The sequence below is a fragment of the Mastomys coucha genome, unplaced genomic scaffold (assembly GCF_008632895.1).
Source record: "Mastomys coucha isolate ucsf_1 unplaced genomic scaffold, UCSF_Mcou_1 pScaffold23, whole genome shotgun sequence".
Classification (NCBI taxonomy): Eukaryota; Metazoa; Chordata; class Mammalia; order Rodentia; family Muridae; genus Mastomys; species Mastomys coucha.
In genome coordinates this window covers 53,972,323-53,987,808 of record NW_022196906.1, presented here as the reverse complement: position 1 = coordinate 53,987,808, position 15,486 = coordinate 53,972,323, and the positions used below count along the sequence as shown (strand labels likewise).

At 39.8% G+C, this 15,486-nt stretch overlaps 1 protein-coding gene across 12 annotated transcripts in view; it reads right to left on the bottom strand.

Annotated features, from left to right (window-relative positions):
- Positions 1 to 423: 423 nt before the first annotated feature.
- Positions 424 to 15,486, bottom strand: part of Parp6 (poly(ADP-ribose) polymerase family member 6) — a 33,886-nt gene continuing 18,823 nt past the window's right edge. For 7 of the 12 annotated variants that reach the window (XM_031343683.1, XM_031343686.1, XM_031343688.1 and 4 more), the window contains 10 exons: positions 14,524 to 14,589; positions 13,365 to 13,432; positions 11,519 to 11,567; positions 11,164 to 11,276; positions 10,414 to 10,486; positions 9,684 to 9,753; positions 1,781 to 1,860; positions 1,354 to 1,417; positions 1,105 to 1,189; positions 424 to 784 (listed from right to left, as the gene is read on the bottom strand). In XM_031343683.1, coding sequence (XP_031199543.1) covers positions 682 to 784; positions 1,105 to 1,189; positions 1,354 to 1,417; positions 1,781 to 1,860; positions 9,684 to 9,753; positions 10,414 to 10,486; positions 11,164 to 11,276; positions 11,519 to 11,567; positions 13,365 to 13,432; positions 14,524 to 14,589 — 771 coding nt within the window. In that variant the 3' untranslated portion in view covers positions 424 to 681. The remainder of the gene's footprint in view (positions 785 to 1,104; positions 1,190 to 1,353; positions 1,418 to 1,780; positions 1,861 to 9,683; positions 9,754 to 10,413; positions 10,487 to 11,163; positions 11,277 to 11,518; positions 11,568 to 13,364; positions 13,433 to 14,523; positions 14,590 to 15,486) is intronic. The other 5 variants (XM_031343691.1, XM_031343693.1, XM_031343692.1 and 2 more) reach the window with 5 other exon arrangements.

The window sequence follows — 15,486 nt, the reverse complement described above, 5'->3', positions numbered from 1 at the left end:
CCTCTTCTGGTGTGTCTGAAGACAGCTGCAGTGTACTCACATACATAAAATAAATGATTCTTTAAAAAAAACACTGTGCCAGGCAGTTGGTGGCACATGCCTTTAATCCCAGCACTTGGGAGGCAGAGGCAGGTGGATTTCTGAGTTCGAGGCCAGCCTGATCTACAAAGTGAGTTCCAGGACAGCCAAGGCTACACAGAAAAACCCTGTCTTAAAAAAAACCAAAGATAAACAAAAAAACCCAAAAAATACAAAAAAATTAACATATCTGTAGAATACAAAACTATAACAAATAATGCATCTTTTACTTCATGAAACACAAATAGTTCCAACCTTCAGGATATTCCACTCTCAGAATAAAAACCCTTACCTAGGACCTTGGTTATGTGTTGGGTCAAGGCTAGTCAGACCACAGTGATCATATCCAGTCCACAGCACCTTCCATTTTATTGTTTTATTTACAAACGGGGTGAAATCAATTGGGCAAATCAGGGGTGGGAGTCAGTCAGGGCCATCCAAATGTGGAGTAGTTCCTGGATCAATCTCCACCATGAAGGCCACCTCTTTTATACTTTTCTTGCCCCTTGAATTTCTCAGGGCAGCATCACTTGCAGCTCCGAAGCCCTTTTACAAGGGCAGATGGATCCTGGGGAACAGGGTGGTACGAGGGCTGGGGCCCCCTCAGTTTGTGTAAACCTGAGTTCCGATCACACGCATGATTTCCTTCTGTATCTTGGGGTCCTGAGTATTAATGTTGGCATCGCCCACCTGCCCATCCTCATATCTGCCAAAGACAGGGCAAGTGTAAGCATAAGAGGAAGCATAATACCAAAATAATGCCTATCAGAGGAAATATGTTTTAAGACGTGACCATTTCATCCTAAACTCAAAGATTTCGTCACTGCTCTTCAGGATGAAGGGGTCAACTTAGCAGTATTCCTCTATACAGCCCCAAATAATCTATCCTTATCCCTAAGGAAATGTCCCAGTGCCTAAATTAGACAGCAAGGGACAGGACTCAGACAACAAAAGAGGACATCTTAACAGTCACACACCGTCCACCGCCCTCACTCAAGGGATTTCAAGGGCTCCTTTTGGACTCACACAAAGAAGAACCTTGTGCAGACATGGTCAGACACAGGGCACACCCAAATGTTCCCATGCTTCTGGAGGTCCTTAGATGTAATCACTGGGAAAAAGGAGCCAGAAGACACAGATATAAAGTTAAGACAGTCCAGATAGGGAAGAAGGACATGATGTTTCAACATAATTTTTAGCTGATTCATGTGCCACAGGGGCATCAGAAATAAAGGCTATGGTTCCAAAAAGACATGAACTGGGCAAGTTGCATACCTTCACAAAGTGCTATACAGTTTAGATTCCGACTCTGCAGGAACCTTGACTGAATGGATCGGGTCTGAAATAGAAGCGAAGGAGAGCAGAGCAAGGTAAAATGTTAGAGTTAGTCTCAAAATAGCTGGTTAGTTATTGATGATGGGGATGGGAGGGATAGGACCTCAGTCTCCTGAGCTCTCAGCCACCCTCCGTTTGTATTTACTTACATATAATCACCTTCTGGGTCCACAGCTTCCATGTTCATTTTTTCATTTAAAAACCTACCTTTGCTTTCATACATACATCAGAGATAACATATGACTAAAGTAAGATCTTTACAATATATTTAATGCCTAAAATGACCCCAGCTCTACTATTCTCCCATCCATTATTTTTAGCAGGATCCAGGGGAAGATTCCTAACTCAGGCAGAGCCAAGAAAATACCTGGGGGATGGTGTTCATCCTGTTGTATCTCTGGACCAGCTCATCCTTGGAAGGCATCCTGTGCTGTCCTTTGCCCATTCCTGTCACGGAACAACAAACTCAGTTAATTTGCCCATTTCTTAAATATTTACTAACATACTTACTATATGCTAGATACCAGCCTAAGACACTTGGTGACGCAGTGGTGAATAAAACAAACTTTTTCCACATGGAATTTAGTCTGGTGGAGACTGCAGGCAAGGAATAAATAATTACAACATAGTAATGTGAGGGTTGTGATAGCTTATAGAGCACTGTGTGAACCTTTGAAGGGGAACTAGCCTAACCTAGAGTTTGAAAATGTCCTGATGCAGTAAGGAAGAGTTAGTATAATAGAATATGTAAAGCATAAAGACAGATAGAGCCACAGGACTTAATTTGCACATACTATAATGAATATTAGGAAAATGGGGAAAATGACGTAACTGATATGGAGAGCTTTTTGGGGCCCCTTGGCAGGAATTTGACATTGGGCCAGGTCAGGGAAGTAAGCTCACACAGGAATCTGAACAAAAAAGTAGGCTTCCAGCAATAATATGACTTTGGGCAAAGGCAGGGAAGTAGGCTCAGATATCTTGGTCATCCTGATAAGCAGTGACCATGAGACTTTGTTTATTGCCTTGCTTGTTCCTTAACCTAGAATTGACCTTATTACTTGCATGTAATTAAAATGGTATAAAAGCAGATTGGGAAAAAATAAATCCACCTCAGCCTCAGAACTGGCTGGGTCATGCTAGAGTGTTATCTAATTGCCTTTTTTCTTTTTAATCCTCTCTCCTGCCCTGGAGAACCTGTTGACTGGACTGAGTTGGCTTGGTCAAACAGATGTTAACTAGGTTAGGCCAAGCAGGGCTTATGGGATGTAAAAGCAACTAGGCTTTATCCTCTAAAAACTCCAGGGAACTACTAAAGGGTTCTTTTACACCAAATAACACAACTCAGGAAAGAGGGGCCTGAATAGGCTACCTCAGAATCAAATGACAAACCTGAGATATGAGTTAAGAGAAAGCGAGTAGAAGTTCAATATGCTGTAGCTTTTTTTTTTTTAAAGATTTATTTATTTATTATATGTAAGTACACTGTAGCTGTCTTCAGACACTCCAGAGGAGGGTATCATATATCATTACTGGTGGCTGTGAGCCACCATGTGGTTGCTGGGATTTGAACTCAGGACCTTCGGAAGAGCAGTCAGTGCTCTTAACCACTGAGCTATCTCTCCAGCCTGATATGCTGTAGTTTTAAAGTCACACAAAAGACAGGCCATTCAGAATAAAAGGAAAAAGCCGAATTCTTCCATATGGATTCTCCACAGATATTTACAACGACAACCAACTTGAAGAATCCTACCTTTAAAAAAAGTACCAACTCCCTCTCATTTCTACATTATTGCAGTGTATAAATTCTCTACCAATTTTCTTTGTTGAGACAAGATTTCTCTGTGTAACAGCCCCGGATGTCCAAGAACACACTTTATAGACCAGGCTGGCCTCAAAGTCACAGAGATCTACCTGCCTCTGCCTCCAAGTGCTGGGATTAAAGGCATGTGCCACCATGCCTGGCTTTTTTACAATAATAAAAAATTTTCTCTACCATTCTTAGCAATTACACAAGAGACCTTGTTTATAGAGACTGAAACCAGAGTTCTTACTTAGGTATCAAACATTACCTGTATGCCCCTACTCCCAACTCTTTTGTGGCCTAAGGACAGGATTTCAGTCTGTTTCCAGGCTTATCATAAGTACAGCCTTACCATTTAGGGGGGTATGTAACCAAGGAGAAGGGATAAACATGAAATCGATGATGTTACCATTACAAGCCATGAACAGGGTTCCAGCCTCACCATTCTACTTCATCACAATTTCACTCTGATTTAATTCTTGGTTTTGCCACTGGCTTTTTATTTCAAAAGTTTAAACTTAATTTTATTTATTATTAGGTGTCTTTGATATGAGTGCAGATGTACCTGGAGGTCAAAAGACAACTTTTTGGGTTTTGTTGTTTTGTTTAGGTTTTGGTTTTCCAGTCTTGGAATTCACTATGTAGACCAAGCTGGCCTCTAACTCATAGAGATCACCTGCCTCTTCGAGTTGTGGGATTGGTGCTGTTCACACCAAATTCAGAGGACTGCTTTTAAGAGACAGCAGGGATCAAAATTAGATCATGTGGCTTGGGCATCAAGCACTTTTACCAGCTGAAACTATCTCAGCAGCTTATTCTTGGTTTTATAAGCGCTGTGGAGGTAGGAGGTAGTAACCACTAGACTGCAATTCTTCACTGAGCAAAGAGACTGTCAACTCAACTTATTTTTTGCCAATCTCATGAAAAATCCATAGCCTGCACAAAACTCAGCTTGAACTGCCAATCTCTTCCTGCTGTAGGACAGAAACCCTCTGTTCCACCTGTCCCACCATCCCTAACAAAGCTCGACTCTGCATCCAAACATCATGACCTCAGCCCAGGTTATTTCATTGACAAAATTCTAAGAGAAATTCCCATTCAGGTTCTACCCCAGAAAAAAACAGGCAGAAGAAAAAAAGAATAATTTGATTTCTTTGAGTCTTAGAGATGGCACTTGAAGTAACTGAAATCTTGTTCTGCCTCAAACCTGTGGCATTTTCCCATTCATACTGACCCAAAGATTATTCTATTCTTGTTCTGGGATTAATAATCTCTGGACACTTTGTGTCCAGAATGAATCTCTAAACAGAATTAAACAAAGGAAATTTCCAAATCTACTCACTGTCCCTAATTTCTTCTGATACTAATGGCCAAATTATCAGCAGTGCCATTGGTCAAATGAATGTTCTCTGTTCATATTGATCCTCACCTGGAAAGTACACCCAATGCAAATTTTATCACACATACCCCTGTTAAGTTTTATTTTTGTCTGTCTTTGAGCAATATAAAAAACACATTACACACAGCCTTCTGGGACTCACCTATTTTGTTAGTATTTACTCATTTATTGTGCATGTGAATCCAAGTGCACACATGCCATAATGCATGTATGGAAGTCAGAGTACAATTTTAGAAGTCGATTCTTAACAACTCCACCTTGTTGAAACAGGGTCTCTGTTGCCATTTCTGCTGTGGTTAACATTGAAGCTCTCAAGTGATTCTCTTGCTTCTGTCACCTATCTCTCCACAGTAGTGCTGGGATAACAGATATTTACTAATGAATCTAACTTGGGTTCTAGGTACTAAACTTGGGCCACTAGACTTGTATAGCTAGCACTTTTACCTACTGAGTACTCCTTAGCCTGACTTGCCTATTTTTAATCAACATTACTAAGAATGTCTATGTTAGTAAATACTACTGATGTCCTTCATTTTCACTGCTCAGTAATTATGTGGTTAGATCAGATAATTTGTCTCTTATTCTGATGATGATGATCTGAGTTATTTTGAAGGTCTGTTGCTGCCAATAGTCTTGTGAGCATTCCTGTATGCTTTTGAGTTTGCATATACAGGAACAAAAATGCTGGGTCAAAGAGATAAATTATGTTGCTTTATAAAGTAAAGTCAAATTGTTTTTCTGGTCCAGCAAGATGGCTCAGTGGGTAAAAGCACTTACTTATAACCAAGCTTCATAACCTAAGTTGGACCTCTAGAACCCTCAACAGAAGAAGACTAACTCCGGCTGGATAGATGGCTCAGCAGTTAAGAGCATTGACCGCTCTTCCGAAGGTCCTGAGTTCAAATCCCAGCAACCACATGGTGGCTCACAACCATTTGTAATGGGATTTGATGCCCTCTTCTGGGGTGTCTGAAGACAGCTACAGTGTACTTATATAAATAAAATAAATAAACCTTAAAAAAAATGTTAAAAAAAAAAAGACTGACTCTAGCAAATGGCCTTTCTGACCTCCTAAAGCGCAAATAGGTGTGCACGCGCAAATAGGTGTGCACACACAAATACACATGTGCACACACATTCACATACAACACAATAAATGAATAAGAAACTTTTTTCCTAAAATGGCTGTGAAGACAGTAAAGGAAATCTTGTGGATTTTTACAGCCTGTCGTATAATTGGGTATTATCAGATTTCTTACTTTTTGTTGATCCACATGGGTACTAAGAAACGAGTCACTTTCGTTTTATTTTACTTCCCTCTAGAGGTTACATAGCTTTCACATGAAGAGGGGCATTTCTCTTTATTTATATTTTCACAATGTATATATTATTTACTTGCTTTTCCAATAAACTTTGCAGTGACTAATATTCTTTTTCAATCACTTGAGATTGAACTCAGGACTTGGTATATATGCTCTACCACTTAGCTGTATACTGGCCCTTCACTTAAAATCTGAGATAAGGTCTTGTTAAGTTGCCCACACTATCCTTGAACTTGCTATATATATAGCCCAAGGCGGCCATGTATTTGTGATCATGCTTACCAAGAAACAAATGTATGCCACCACACCTGGCTAAAAAATTTTAAGCTACATTTAAAATTATTTATTAGCCGGGCGGTGGTGGCGCACGCCTTTAATCCCAGCACTTGGGAGGCAGAGGCAGGCGGATTTCTGAGTTCGAGGCCAGCCTGGTCTACAGAGTGAGTTCCAGGACAGCCAGGGCAACACAGAGAAACCCTGTCTCGAAAAACCAAAAAAAAAAAAAAAAAAAATTATTTATTAATAAATATATATAAAATATTATGCATATAACTGTGCACTATGTGCAAATCCTCAGAAGCTAGAAGAGGGTATTGGATCTCCTGAAACTCTGTAGGTGCTGGATTTGAATTGAACCTGAGTTCTCTGGAAAGCAGTCAGTGCTCTTAACCACCAAGCAAGCCATCTCCTCAGCACCTTTCAAATACATCTTATGATTAATATTACATTTTTATGCATCTTACAGGTACCTTCTCACAGTTTGTAGCCCATCTTTACACTCCCTTTAAGATACATTTTGGGACTGGAGAGATGGCTCATCACTTAAGAACACTGACTGCTCTTCCTAAAGGTCCTGAGTTCAAATCCCAGCAACCACATGGTGGCTCACAACCATCTATAATGAGATCTGATGCCCTCCCTCTTCTGGGGTATCTGAAGACAGCTACAGCATACTTACATATAATAAATGTGTAATCTTAAAATAGCCAGGTGGATTTCTGTGAGTTTGAGGTCAGACTGGTCTACAGAGTAAGTTTCATGATAGCCAGGGCTACACAAAGAGACCCTGTCTCAAAAAACAAAAAATATATGTGTTTGGGTGTTGTAAGATCTGAGTAGACAGGGACATCTCAGAAAAACACCAGGAGGCCAGGAATTTCCTTAATAAGATAAGCTCAGGAACTTTAGGAAGGTAGCAGAACTCTCAGGAAGGGAAAGGCTAATTAACATTCCTCAGATCACAGGGTGAGAACCAACCTGTGGGTGGGGACACAATCCAGGTGAGGACACAATCCGCAGGGTGGACATTTGCCCACCTTCAGACAAGGAAAGTCCTTGCCACCTCATTCCCCAAAGACCAATCAGTTTAAAAAGTCACACTGTTCTACCAATCACATTGTGTCTAATGGCTGCTGTCCTGGAAATTGTATAAAAGCTCACTGAACAACTTGTGTGGGGTCGCCTCCTTTCCTTAGGGTCTGGGATGGCCCCAGTGCACTGGAATAAAAATCATCATGTTCTCTGCATCTATCAGGTTCCATACGATTCACTTAGGGGGTCTCCGGTAAGCTAAGGCTTGACAGGGTCTTGCATTGTGTGTGCACGGGAGCATTCTAGTGGAGAGCTTAAATTTCAATAAGATTTGCTGAGCTTTGATTAGTTGCTGCATTTTCTCTATTTTCTATATTTTTACCTAAGATTAAAACAAGTTGCAGGGTATTGGTGGTGCACGCCTTTAATCCCAGCACTTGGGAGGCAGAGGCAGGCAGATTTCTGAGTTCAAGGCCAGTCTGGTCTACAGAGTGAGTTCCAGGACAGCCAGGGCTACAACAGAGAAACCCTGTCTTGAAAAACAAAAACAAACAAAAAAACCACCCCAAAACAAACAAACAAAAAACCAAGTTGTTCTTTGATAGTTTAAGACTTGTAAGATTATGGGGAGAAGGGGAATACTTAGGAGGTCAATAATAGTGTTTATATATCCTGTTTTAAGTCCTAAGTTCCATCCCCCAAAAAACATTCTAAACCCCAAAATGCTGTTACATTTTTCTAGTTTTGTCAAAAAGTTTCAAAGATTGATTTAACATTTACAGACTTTTACCCTTGAGCTTTAGAAATGTGTTACATCTGTAGGTATGTTGGCTTCTCTGTTCCCATTTCTGCCAACTCTTCTTAAACTAACCATGGGTCTATCAGTTGCTTTTGTTGTTGCATCACTGCACATGCTAGGCAAGTACTGCACCACTAAGCTACATCTTACCTTGGTCCCCCACTTTTCAGTCTGTTTGGTTTCTGAAATAGGGTCTCATTCTGTAATCAAGAGTGGCCTGGAACTTACTATATAACTCAGACTGCCCTAGAACTCATACAGGACTTCCCAGAGGCTGGGATTAAAGGCATGAGTCACCAAGTTCCTTAAAAGAATCTGGCTTTTTCAATCCTGTCCTATACCATCTATATCAGCACATTCATTTTTCTTTCTACCTATCATTGCCTCTTCCTTTTTGATTTGTTTGTTCTATCATTAAAAAGGGTTCTAGATTTGTTTGGTTTTTTATTGTACTGAAGATTAACCTTAAAGATTCATTTATGCTAAGAAATACTCCACCATGAACTTATATCCCCAGACATTCTATGAGTATAAGACAGGCTCTCAATAAGTTGCCAAGACTGACCTCAAACTTATGATCCTCTTGCCTCAGCTTCCTGAATATCTGGGATTACTGATATATACCACCATAACTAGATTATTAGTTCTGTAGTTATGTGATTCTAGATGTTTTATTTCTATAATGACTATATTTACCAAAAATACCAAATAATAATTTAGAAAAAAAAATCTAGTATAACTGCCTTCCTATAGAGCACATGCAACTGCATGGAGGCCATTGATTAGAGAATCCACTGATCAAGAACAAAAGCAGACCAGAGAGGAACATGAACCTAAAAACACTGAAAGTCCCAATCCCAGGCCTTTTTCTGAGCTAGATAATGCTAGCTAGAATCATCACCTTAGACTCTGGACCTCATTCATGTTTCTAAAATGAAGTACTTTCTCTTATACTCAATGTGACTATTCTAAGAGTGTGTGATTATCAACTATTTAAATTTTAAAAGGGGGTTGAAAGAGAGAATAATGTCTTTAAAAACATAAGACCAAAATAATGTCTCCAAAAATTCTAAGATTCCAACACTAGAGAATATTCACACATGAATTCACATGTACACATAATTTATAATTGCTCATATCAAAAAGTAGTTTACATGGGCATGATGCCTGTAATTCCAGTTCTTAGGAGGATTGGGAGCTCAAAGTCATCTTTGGGCACATACTGAGTTCTAGAACAGCATGGACAACAGAAGTCCATCTTAAAAAAAAAAAAAACCAGAAACCCTGTCTTGAAAAAACAAAACAAACAAACAAACAAAAGAAGAAAACAAAAACAGAACAAATCTGGTCTGTTTATAAAATGCCTTTTTTTTTCTTTCTAGTTATTTATTAACTCATCCCCAAGGCCTAGTTCCTACACTGTAGAGAACACTATTTTTTAACAATAACTGCTTTTGCCTCATAAATAATCAAAGTTTCTAATGAGAGAAAATAGAGACAGATTACATATCCATGATTGGAGAAGGTACTGACAAAGACCAAGTATCCACGATGGGAGAGGAGACAGCACAGATCATGTGTTCACAAATGGATGCAATATAAAGAGAGTCAAGGTAGCCAGACAGTATTGCTTACCTGAGTATCCAAAGGAAATACTGGAGATGGGGCTCAGGTAGATGCCTTTGCCATAGGCTGCTCCATGCAGCTTGCAGGGAAACACCAGGATGAATATATGAGCCTGGGCCCCCCATGGCTGTATATTAGGCATCCACAACACTTATGCAGTCTTCTGTCTTTCCGTTTGCCTACCTTCTCAGGCATCCAAATTAACTCTAGGTACCTACTCTTGAAGGCGGATTGGCTAAATTGCTTGCTTACAAAGCACTAGAGATTACTGCCTTAGAAAACTGGGTGGAGGGTGGGGGTAGGTAGCAGAGCTGTTGAGTCAGCCTCAGCATTCATTCTTCTGACCTCAGGCCTTCATACATTTTCAGATTCTCAAACAAAGGAACCATGGAAGAGGTAGCAGGAAGAGGAATAAAAACCACTCCCAGTAGTTTCTCAGGACTCTGAAATATGTCTTTGTAACAATACCTTGAAGAGCCATAAAATGGAAATTCACTGTCATTATAATAGGTTAATTCTCATTCCCCAAATTGCCAAAATACACAGCTCAACCTAAAATATACAACACCTACATTCATTCTACATTTACAATGCCAACTTTTTCTGTAAGGAAGCTCCCAAATAGGCTAGGGATGAAGATGCTGAGGCATGAACAGGTTTTCATGGACTTTCTAGCAGACTACCATAAAACTGAGTGAGGTGGGGAATGGAAAGAAAGAGAAAAGGGGCATAGCCTCACCTGCAGTTTGGTGTAGGATGCATTGACCAGCCCATTTCGCAGGATTGAATGCCAATTCTCAATGTGGGACCCACTGTAAGGCAGGATACTCCATGTCTCCTCACTGTATGAGATTCCCAGGAGTACTTCCCACCCTCCTTACATTACATTACATGCAGATGAGCAGACACGCCTATGACTGACATGCTCACAGATACAGTCATAAGCAGCAAGCTGTGTGTGTGGTTAAGCATTTCATCCATTGTTCAGCTAACCACATCTTAAGCCCTCAACTATAGGCGCAGTATTTTCATTTGCCTATTTTCTTGGTGTTTCAAATTCAATAAATTCATCTCAAATCCAACAAACTGATCACTGATCTCAAGTATTGTTTTCTAGTTCAGAAGTCATATCATATTTTTTTAAAAGTACTAATACTCCCTTTATTTACCCTTAAGACTTTTCTTTCTCTACACCCTCATTAGAAATAAACTGTAGATTGCTCCCCAAAACATACAAATCTATCCTTTCAATCTGTTCCTGTGTATCTTTTTACATGTAAATATTCTTTACAATCAACTACAACATAAGCAATTTAAAAATAAAAAAAACATGTCATACGTAGCATTTTAATACTTTATAGCACCTACCACAGTAGCATTTAATAAATAACTGATTAGCTGACAATCATGAAAAAACCTAACTCCTATATCCCATGGTCCTACTCCCCTACCCCACTTCTTGCTGCCCAGCCTCCTCCACCTCCCTTACTGGAAAGCAAAGGTGCTTCCGTAGAGCTTCTTGGCGGTCCGGAACCGAGCCTCCTTGGCAGGAGGGCTGCTCAGCAGGAGGAATTGGTGTGAGGTGTGCATGAACTTCAGCTGCTGCCCAGGGTGGGGGTAGGATAAAAAAACAGAGCAGAAATAGAGATCAGGGAGGGAAAGGTTGGAAATAGAAAACAAATCATATATACACTAACCCTGAACAAAGAAAATACCTTTAGACTAAAAAGACTACTGATGGACAGTACCAACCAAGCTAATTAGAGAAGATGGTGAGTGGGCATAGAGGCCTCCTTGCCTCTTACCAGAAGTTTAAAGCTTACAGAGGGAGACTAATCACTTACCCTGCTGAGAGGTAGTTTGACAATGTGTGACCTGTTGCTAGAAATTATCCTAGGAAGAAAGAGAAAATGAGAAGGGACAAAATAAGTATGGGGTAAAGCTATCCTGAAAAGGCAACTTACGTCTAATCTAGAGACTGCAAATAAGATTCTAATGTGTGAATTATGTGCTTAGATCCAGGCCATATTGATATTTAAGTGATAATGCTTATATATAAACTATATATACACTATATAGCATATATATGTATTTATAAATATCATCATATATATATATATAAATATATAAATAAATTTTAAAGAGAAGCTCCCAACCAGACCAACTAGTTATCAAGGAATTAAACAATGGATAAAAAGAGTCAAAGGGAAAGCTACGACATCTAGGGAGAGAAAAGCATAGAAAAGAATGTTAGCTGGTATCAATTAGAGAGGTGGGAGACAGGGTAGGTCTGAATCAAAAATGGCTAAACTTGTGCCTGGGGTTTAAAGTCTCAAAACTGAGACTCAGGAATTATTTAACTTAACTTCAAAGGAATCATAAAGGCTCTCAGGGATGGGAAAATAGAAGATAGTATATAGGTTGGGAAAAAAAAAACCAGAAGAAACTAGAATGAACTTTCTGAGGAGTCAAGGGCAAACTAGGCTGTATCTAGGCTAATCACTAAGGGCAGGATAACAAAAGCATAAAACCCTGAGGGTTCAGCAAGAACACTATTGCCTACAGTGGATACAATGTATTTTCTGTACCTATTTTATGTATTTATTTTGTGTTTGTTTAAATCTTTGTGTATGTATATGCAATTGTAAGTTGGGCAGGTGGCACAGACCCCTGTGCCTGTAGAGGCCTGAAGTCAACCTCAGGTGTTGTTCCTTAGGAGAGGGAACACCTTGTTTGTGTAATTAAGTCTTTCACTGGGGCCTGGGGCACACTGATTAAAGTACTTTGGCTGGCTGACCAATGAGCCCAGAGATCTGCCTATTTCTTCCTCCCAGTGCTGTGATTACAAGTGTATGCAATCATGCCTGGCTTTTGTTGTGGGTGCCAGGGATCAAACTCAGGTCCTCATGCTTATATGGTAAGTATTTCACCAACTAAAGAATCTCCTCAAGTTCTCACCATGAAGTTTGGAACGCTACTTTGGAAGTCTATGTCTGGTAATTACTCATGCTACGAGGGAGTAATCTACTGCACCGCATCAGCTTCTTAGTGTCAGAGGCTGATTTGGAAGGAAGCAAACTAGAGCGAGCTGCCAGGAAAACAGAGAAATCAGCAGGAGGGAGGAAGAGTAATAGGAAATAGTCCAGTTCTTTGCTAGTAGTAGCAACAATGGCTTATCTGTCTCTAGCCCCTCCACATGCATAGGAGAAGGAGACAGCAGGTAGAGATGAATTTCTCTGAACACACAGAAAGCTAAGCTGAAATGAACTGGGATGTGATAAGAAGCTCAAGACCTACTAATGGGAGCTATAGTTAATAGCATTAAATTTTTGAAAATTGCTAAGTCATCATGGGCAACAGTGTAGCAACCAAAAGCCGCTAATGACCCATTTTATAATGCATGTTGTACATGACAAATAAATATATTGCATATATTTTTAAAAACCTTATAATTAAAAGAAGTAGTTGAGAAAACAAACATTGGGAGAAATCATGTCAGAATTTGTGAACTCTTTGTAGGATCTCAGTTACTGTTCAAGTCAAGGCTTGCCAGCATAACACCAAGAAAAAGCAATCATACTTGTAAGCTTGTAAAGCCTGCTGATATGCCTCTAGAAGAAGGTGCAGATCCATGCCCCACAACTCCTTCCTTCCCCCCTCCCTATGAGGCCTGAGCCATTCTATCCATACCACTGCAGAAGAGGATGGGCCAAGGGATCCAGCTTGTCCATCTGTTTCTTGATTTCCAAATATGAGCCCTGTAAGACAATGGCCATAGATTATCTCCCAGGAGAGAAAGGGCCCCTTTCACTTTCTACAGACTACTAAGACTCAAAGCAAGATAGGCAATTGGAGGAATGAAGACAAGGGGGTTCTCACCCTCAAAGAGGCCCAGGTGGGTTGGGAACACTCATAAATATGAAAATGACTGAAGATGCTTACAAAACAATATGCAGGTGTGTCTCCCTCATTTTATGCAATTCCTACAGTTCTAAAAAAAAGTTGCTTATAAAACAAAAAATAAAATCAATGTCCCCCCAAAATTAGGCTAAAGAATCCTGTGGCATATCTTCACATAAAACAGTCTTTCTGAGGCTGGAGAGATGGCTCAGTGGTTACAAAAAGGACCTTCCAAAGGTCCTGAGTTCAAATCCCAGCAACCACATGGTGGCTCACAACCATCTGTAATGAGATCTGACGCCCTCTTCTGGTGCTACAGTGTACTTACATGTAATAATAAATAAATCTTTAAAAAAACAGTCTTTCTAATAAGTATATCACCCCTTCTAGGTGTGCCTTCTGTGTTATTCTGCACTGTGATATATAGGATTTGCTGAGAAGAGGCCCATGTGTAAATGTGAGTACAAATGAATGTCTATTCATGCAGATATTGCAGATGAGGGGTGGGGAAATCTGGTGAGGGACAGCCCTGAGTCAAAGGATGATCACTGCTCCGTGTGGCTACCCCATCCCTAGAAGGACAGAAGATGCAGCCCCTGGATCTAGCGCCTCATCTTCAAGCCTCTTCTTCATCCTCCCCACCTTGAGCAGACGTCTTTCCCTCACTTCTCTAATTCCCTAAGAACTATGGAAAAACATTAAAATACAAATAACTTGTGAAAGATCAGCAGCAAAGATAATGTTGGGAGAGACACTAGGAGTGAAGAAAATTGAGGTAAGAAAGCTTGCAAAACAAAGAACAGGAACTGGGAAGGTTACAGAGGGAACATTAAAAAAAAAAAAAAAAAAAAAACCTAAGAATCTGAGTGTCTTCTCTGAATCCTTATCTTAGTCTGGTGAATTACAAGCAGGAAAGGGCATGGAGCTCGGCAAAGAGAAGGCAAAATACCTGGGTCATCTCCCGGATGGACATCACACTATCCAGAGCTTTCTGAAGTCGCTCATAATTCTTCTTCTATTGATAATCAATGAGAAAAAAAGAATCAGAAGAAGAAATACAAATCAGAGACAAAGATACAATGAAAAAGAAGGTAAATTTAAGTCTAGATATAAGTGTGCCATGGAAATACGAATTTTATTAGAAAACTCTAGAGTTACATGCTAGTCCTCTTTTACCAGTTGTAATTAATTGGGTAAGTCATTGAACACATTAAAGTATTTCAAGCCCTGTTTGCAAACGACAAGAGGTATTCTGCTTGTTTGATTTTTTTTTTTTTCATGTCAGGATTTTGGTGTTGCTAGGGATTGATCCCATGGCATCATACATGCTGACTGAGTTATACATCTACATTGAGTTATACCCCAGGATCTTTTTGTAACTCTGGCCATCCTCAGATATGTACTCAGAATTAAAGAAATGTATAAATCTAGTTATATTTTTTTTGTACCCAATGTACTGACATAACAGTGAAGGCATTGTGACATACAGTGACGGTTAATTTTAAAAGTAATTTTGAAAGCTGGTGATGCATGCCTTTAATACACATGGGAAGAGGAGGCAGGTGGGTCTCTATGAATTTGAGGCCAGCCTGGTCTACAGAGTGACTTCCAGGACAACCAGGGCTACACAGAGAAAGCCTATCTTGGAAAAAAAAAGTCAATGGGGTACCTACTTATTTGGTCAAACATGATTTCTGGGTTTGTTGTGGAGATGTTCTGAAGCTCTGATTAACAGCTGAATAAGTATACTATGCAAAGAAGATCATATTCCTTAATAAGGATCTCATCTAGTCAAAGACTCAAATGGAATAAAAAAAGCTAACCTTCCTCAACCCAGGCTCTTGAATAAGAGGGTATTTTCCTCCCAGCTTTAGATCTGAATGAATTGCAAAATTGGCCCTATGAGTCTTGA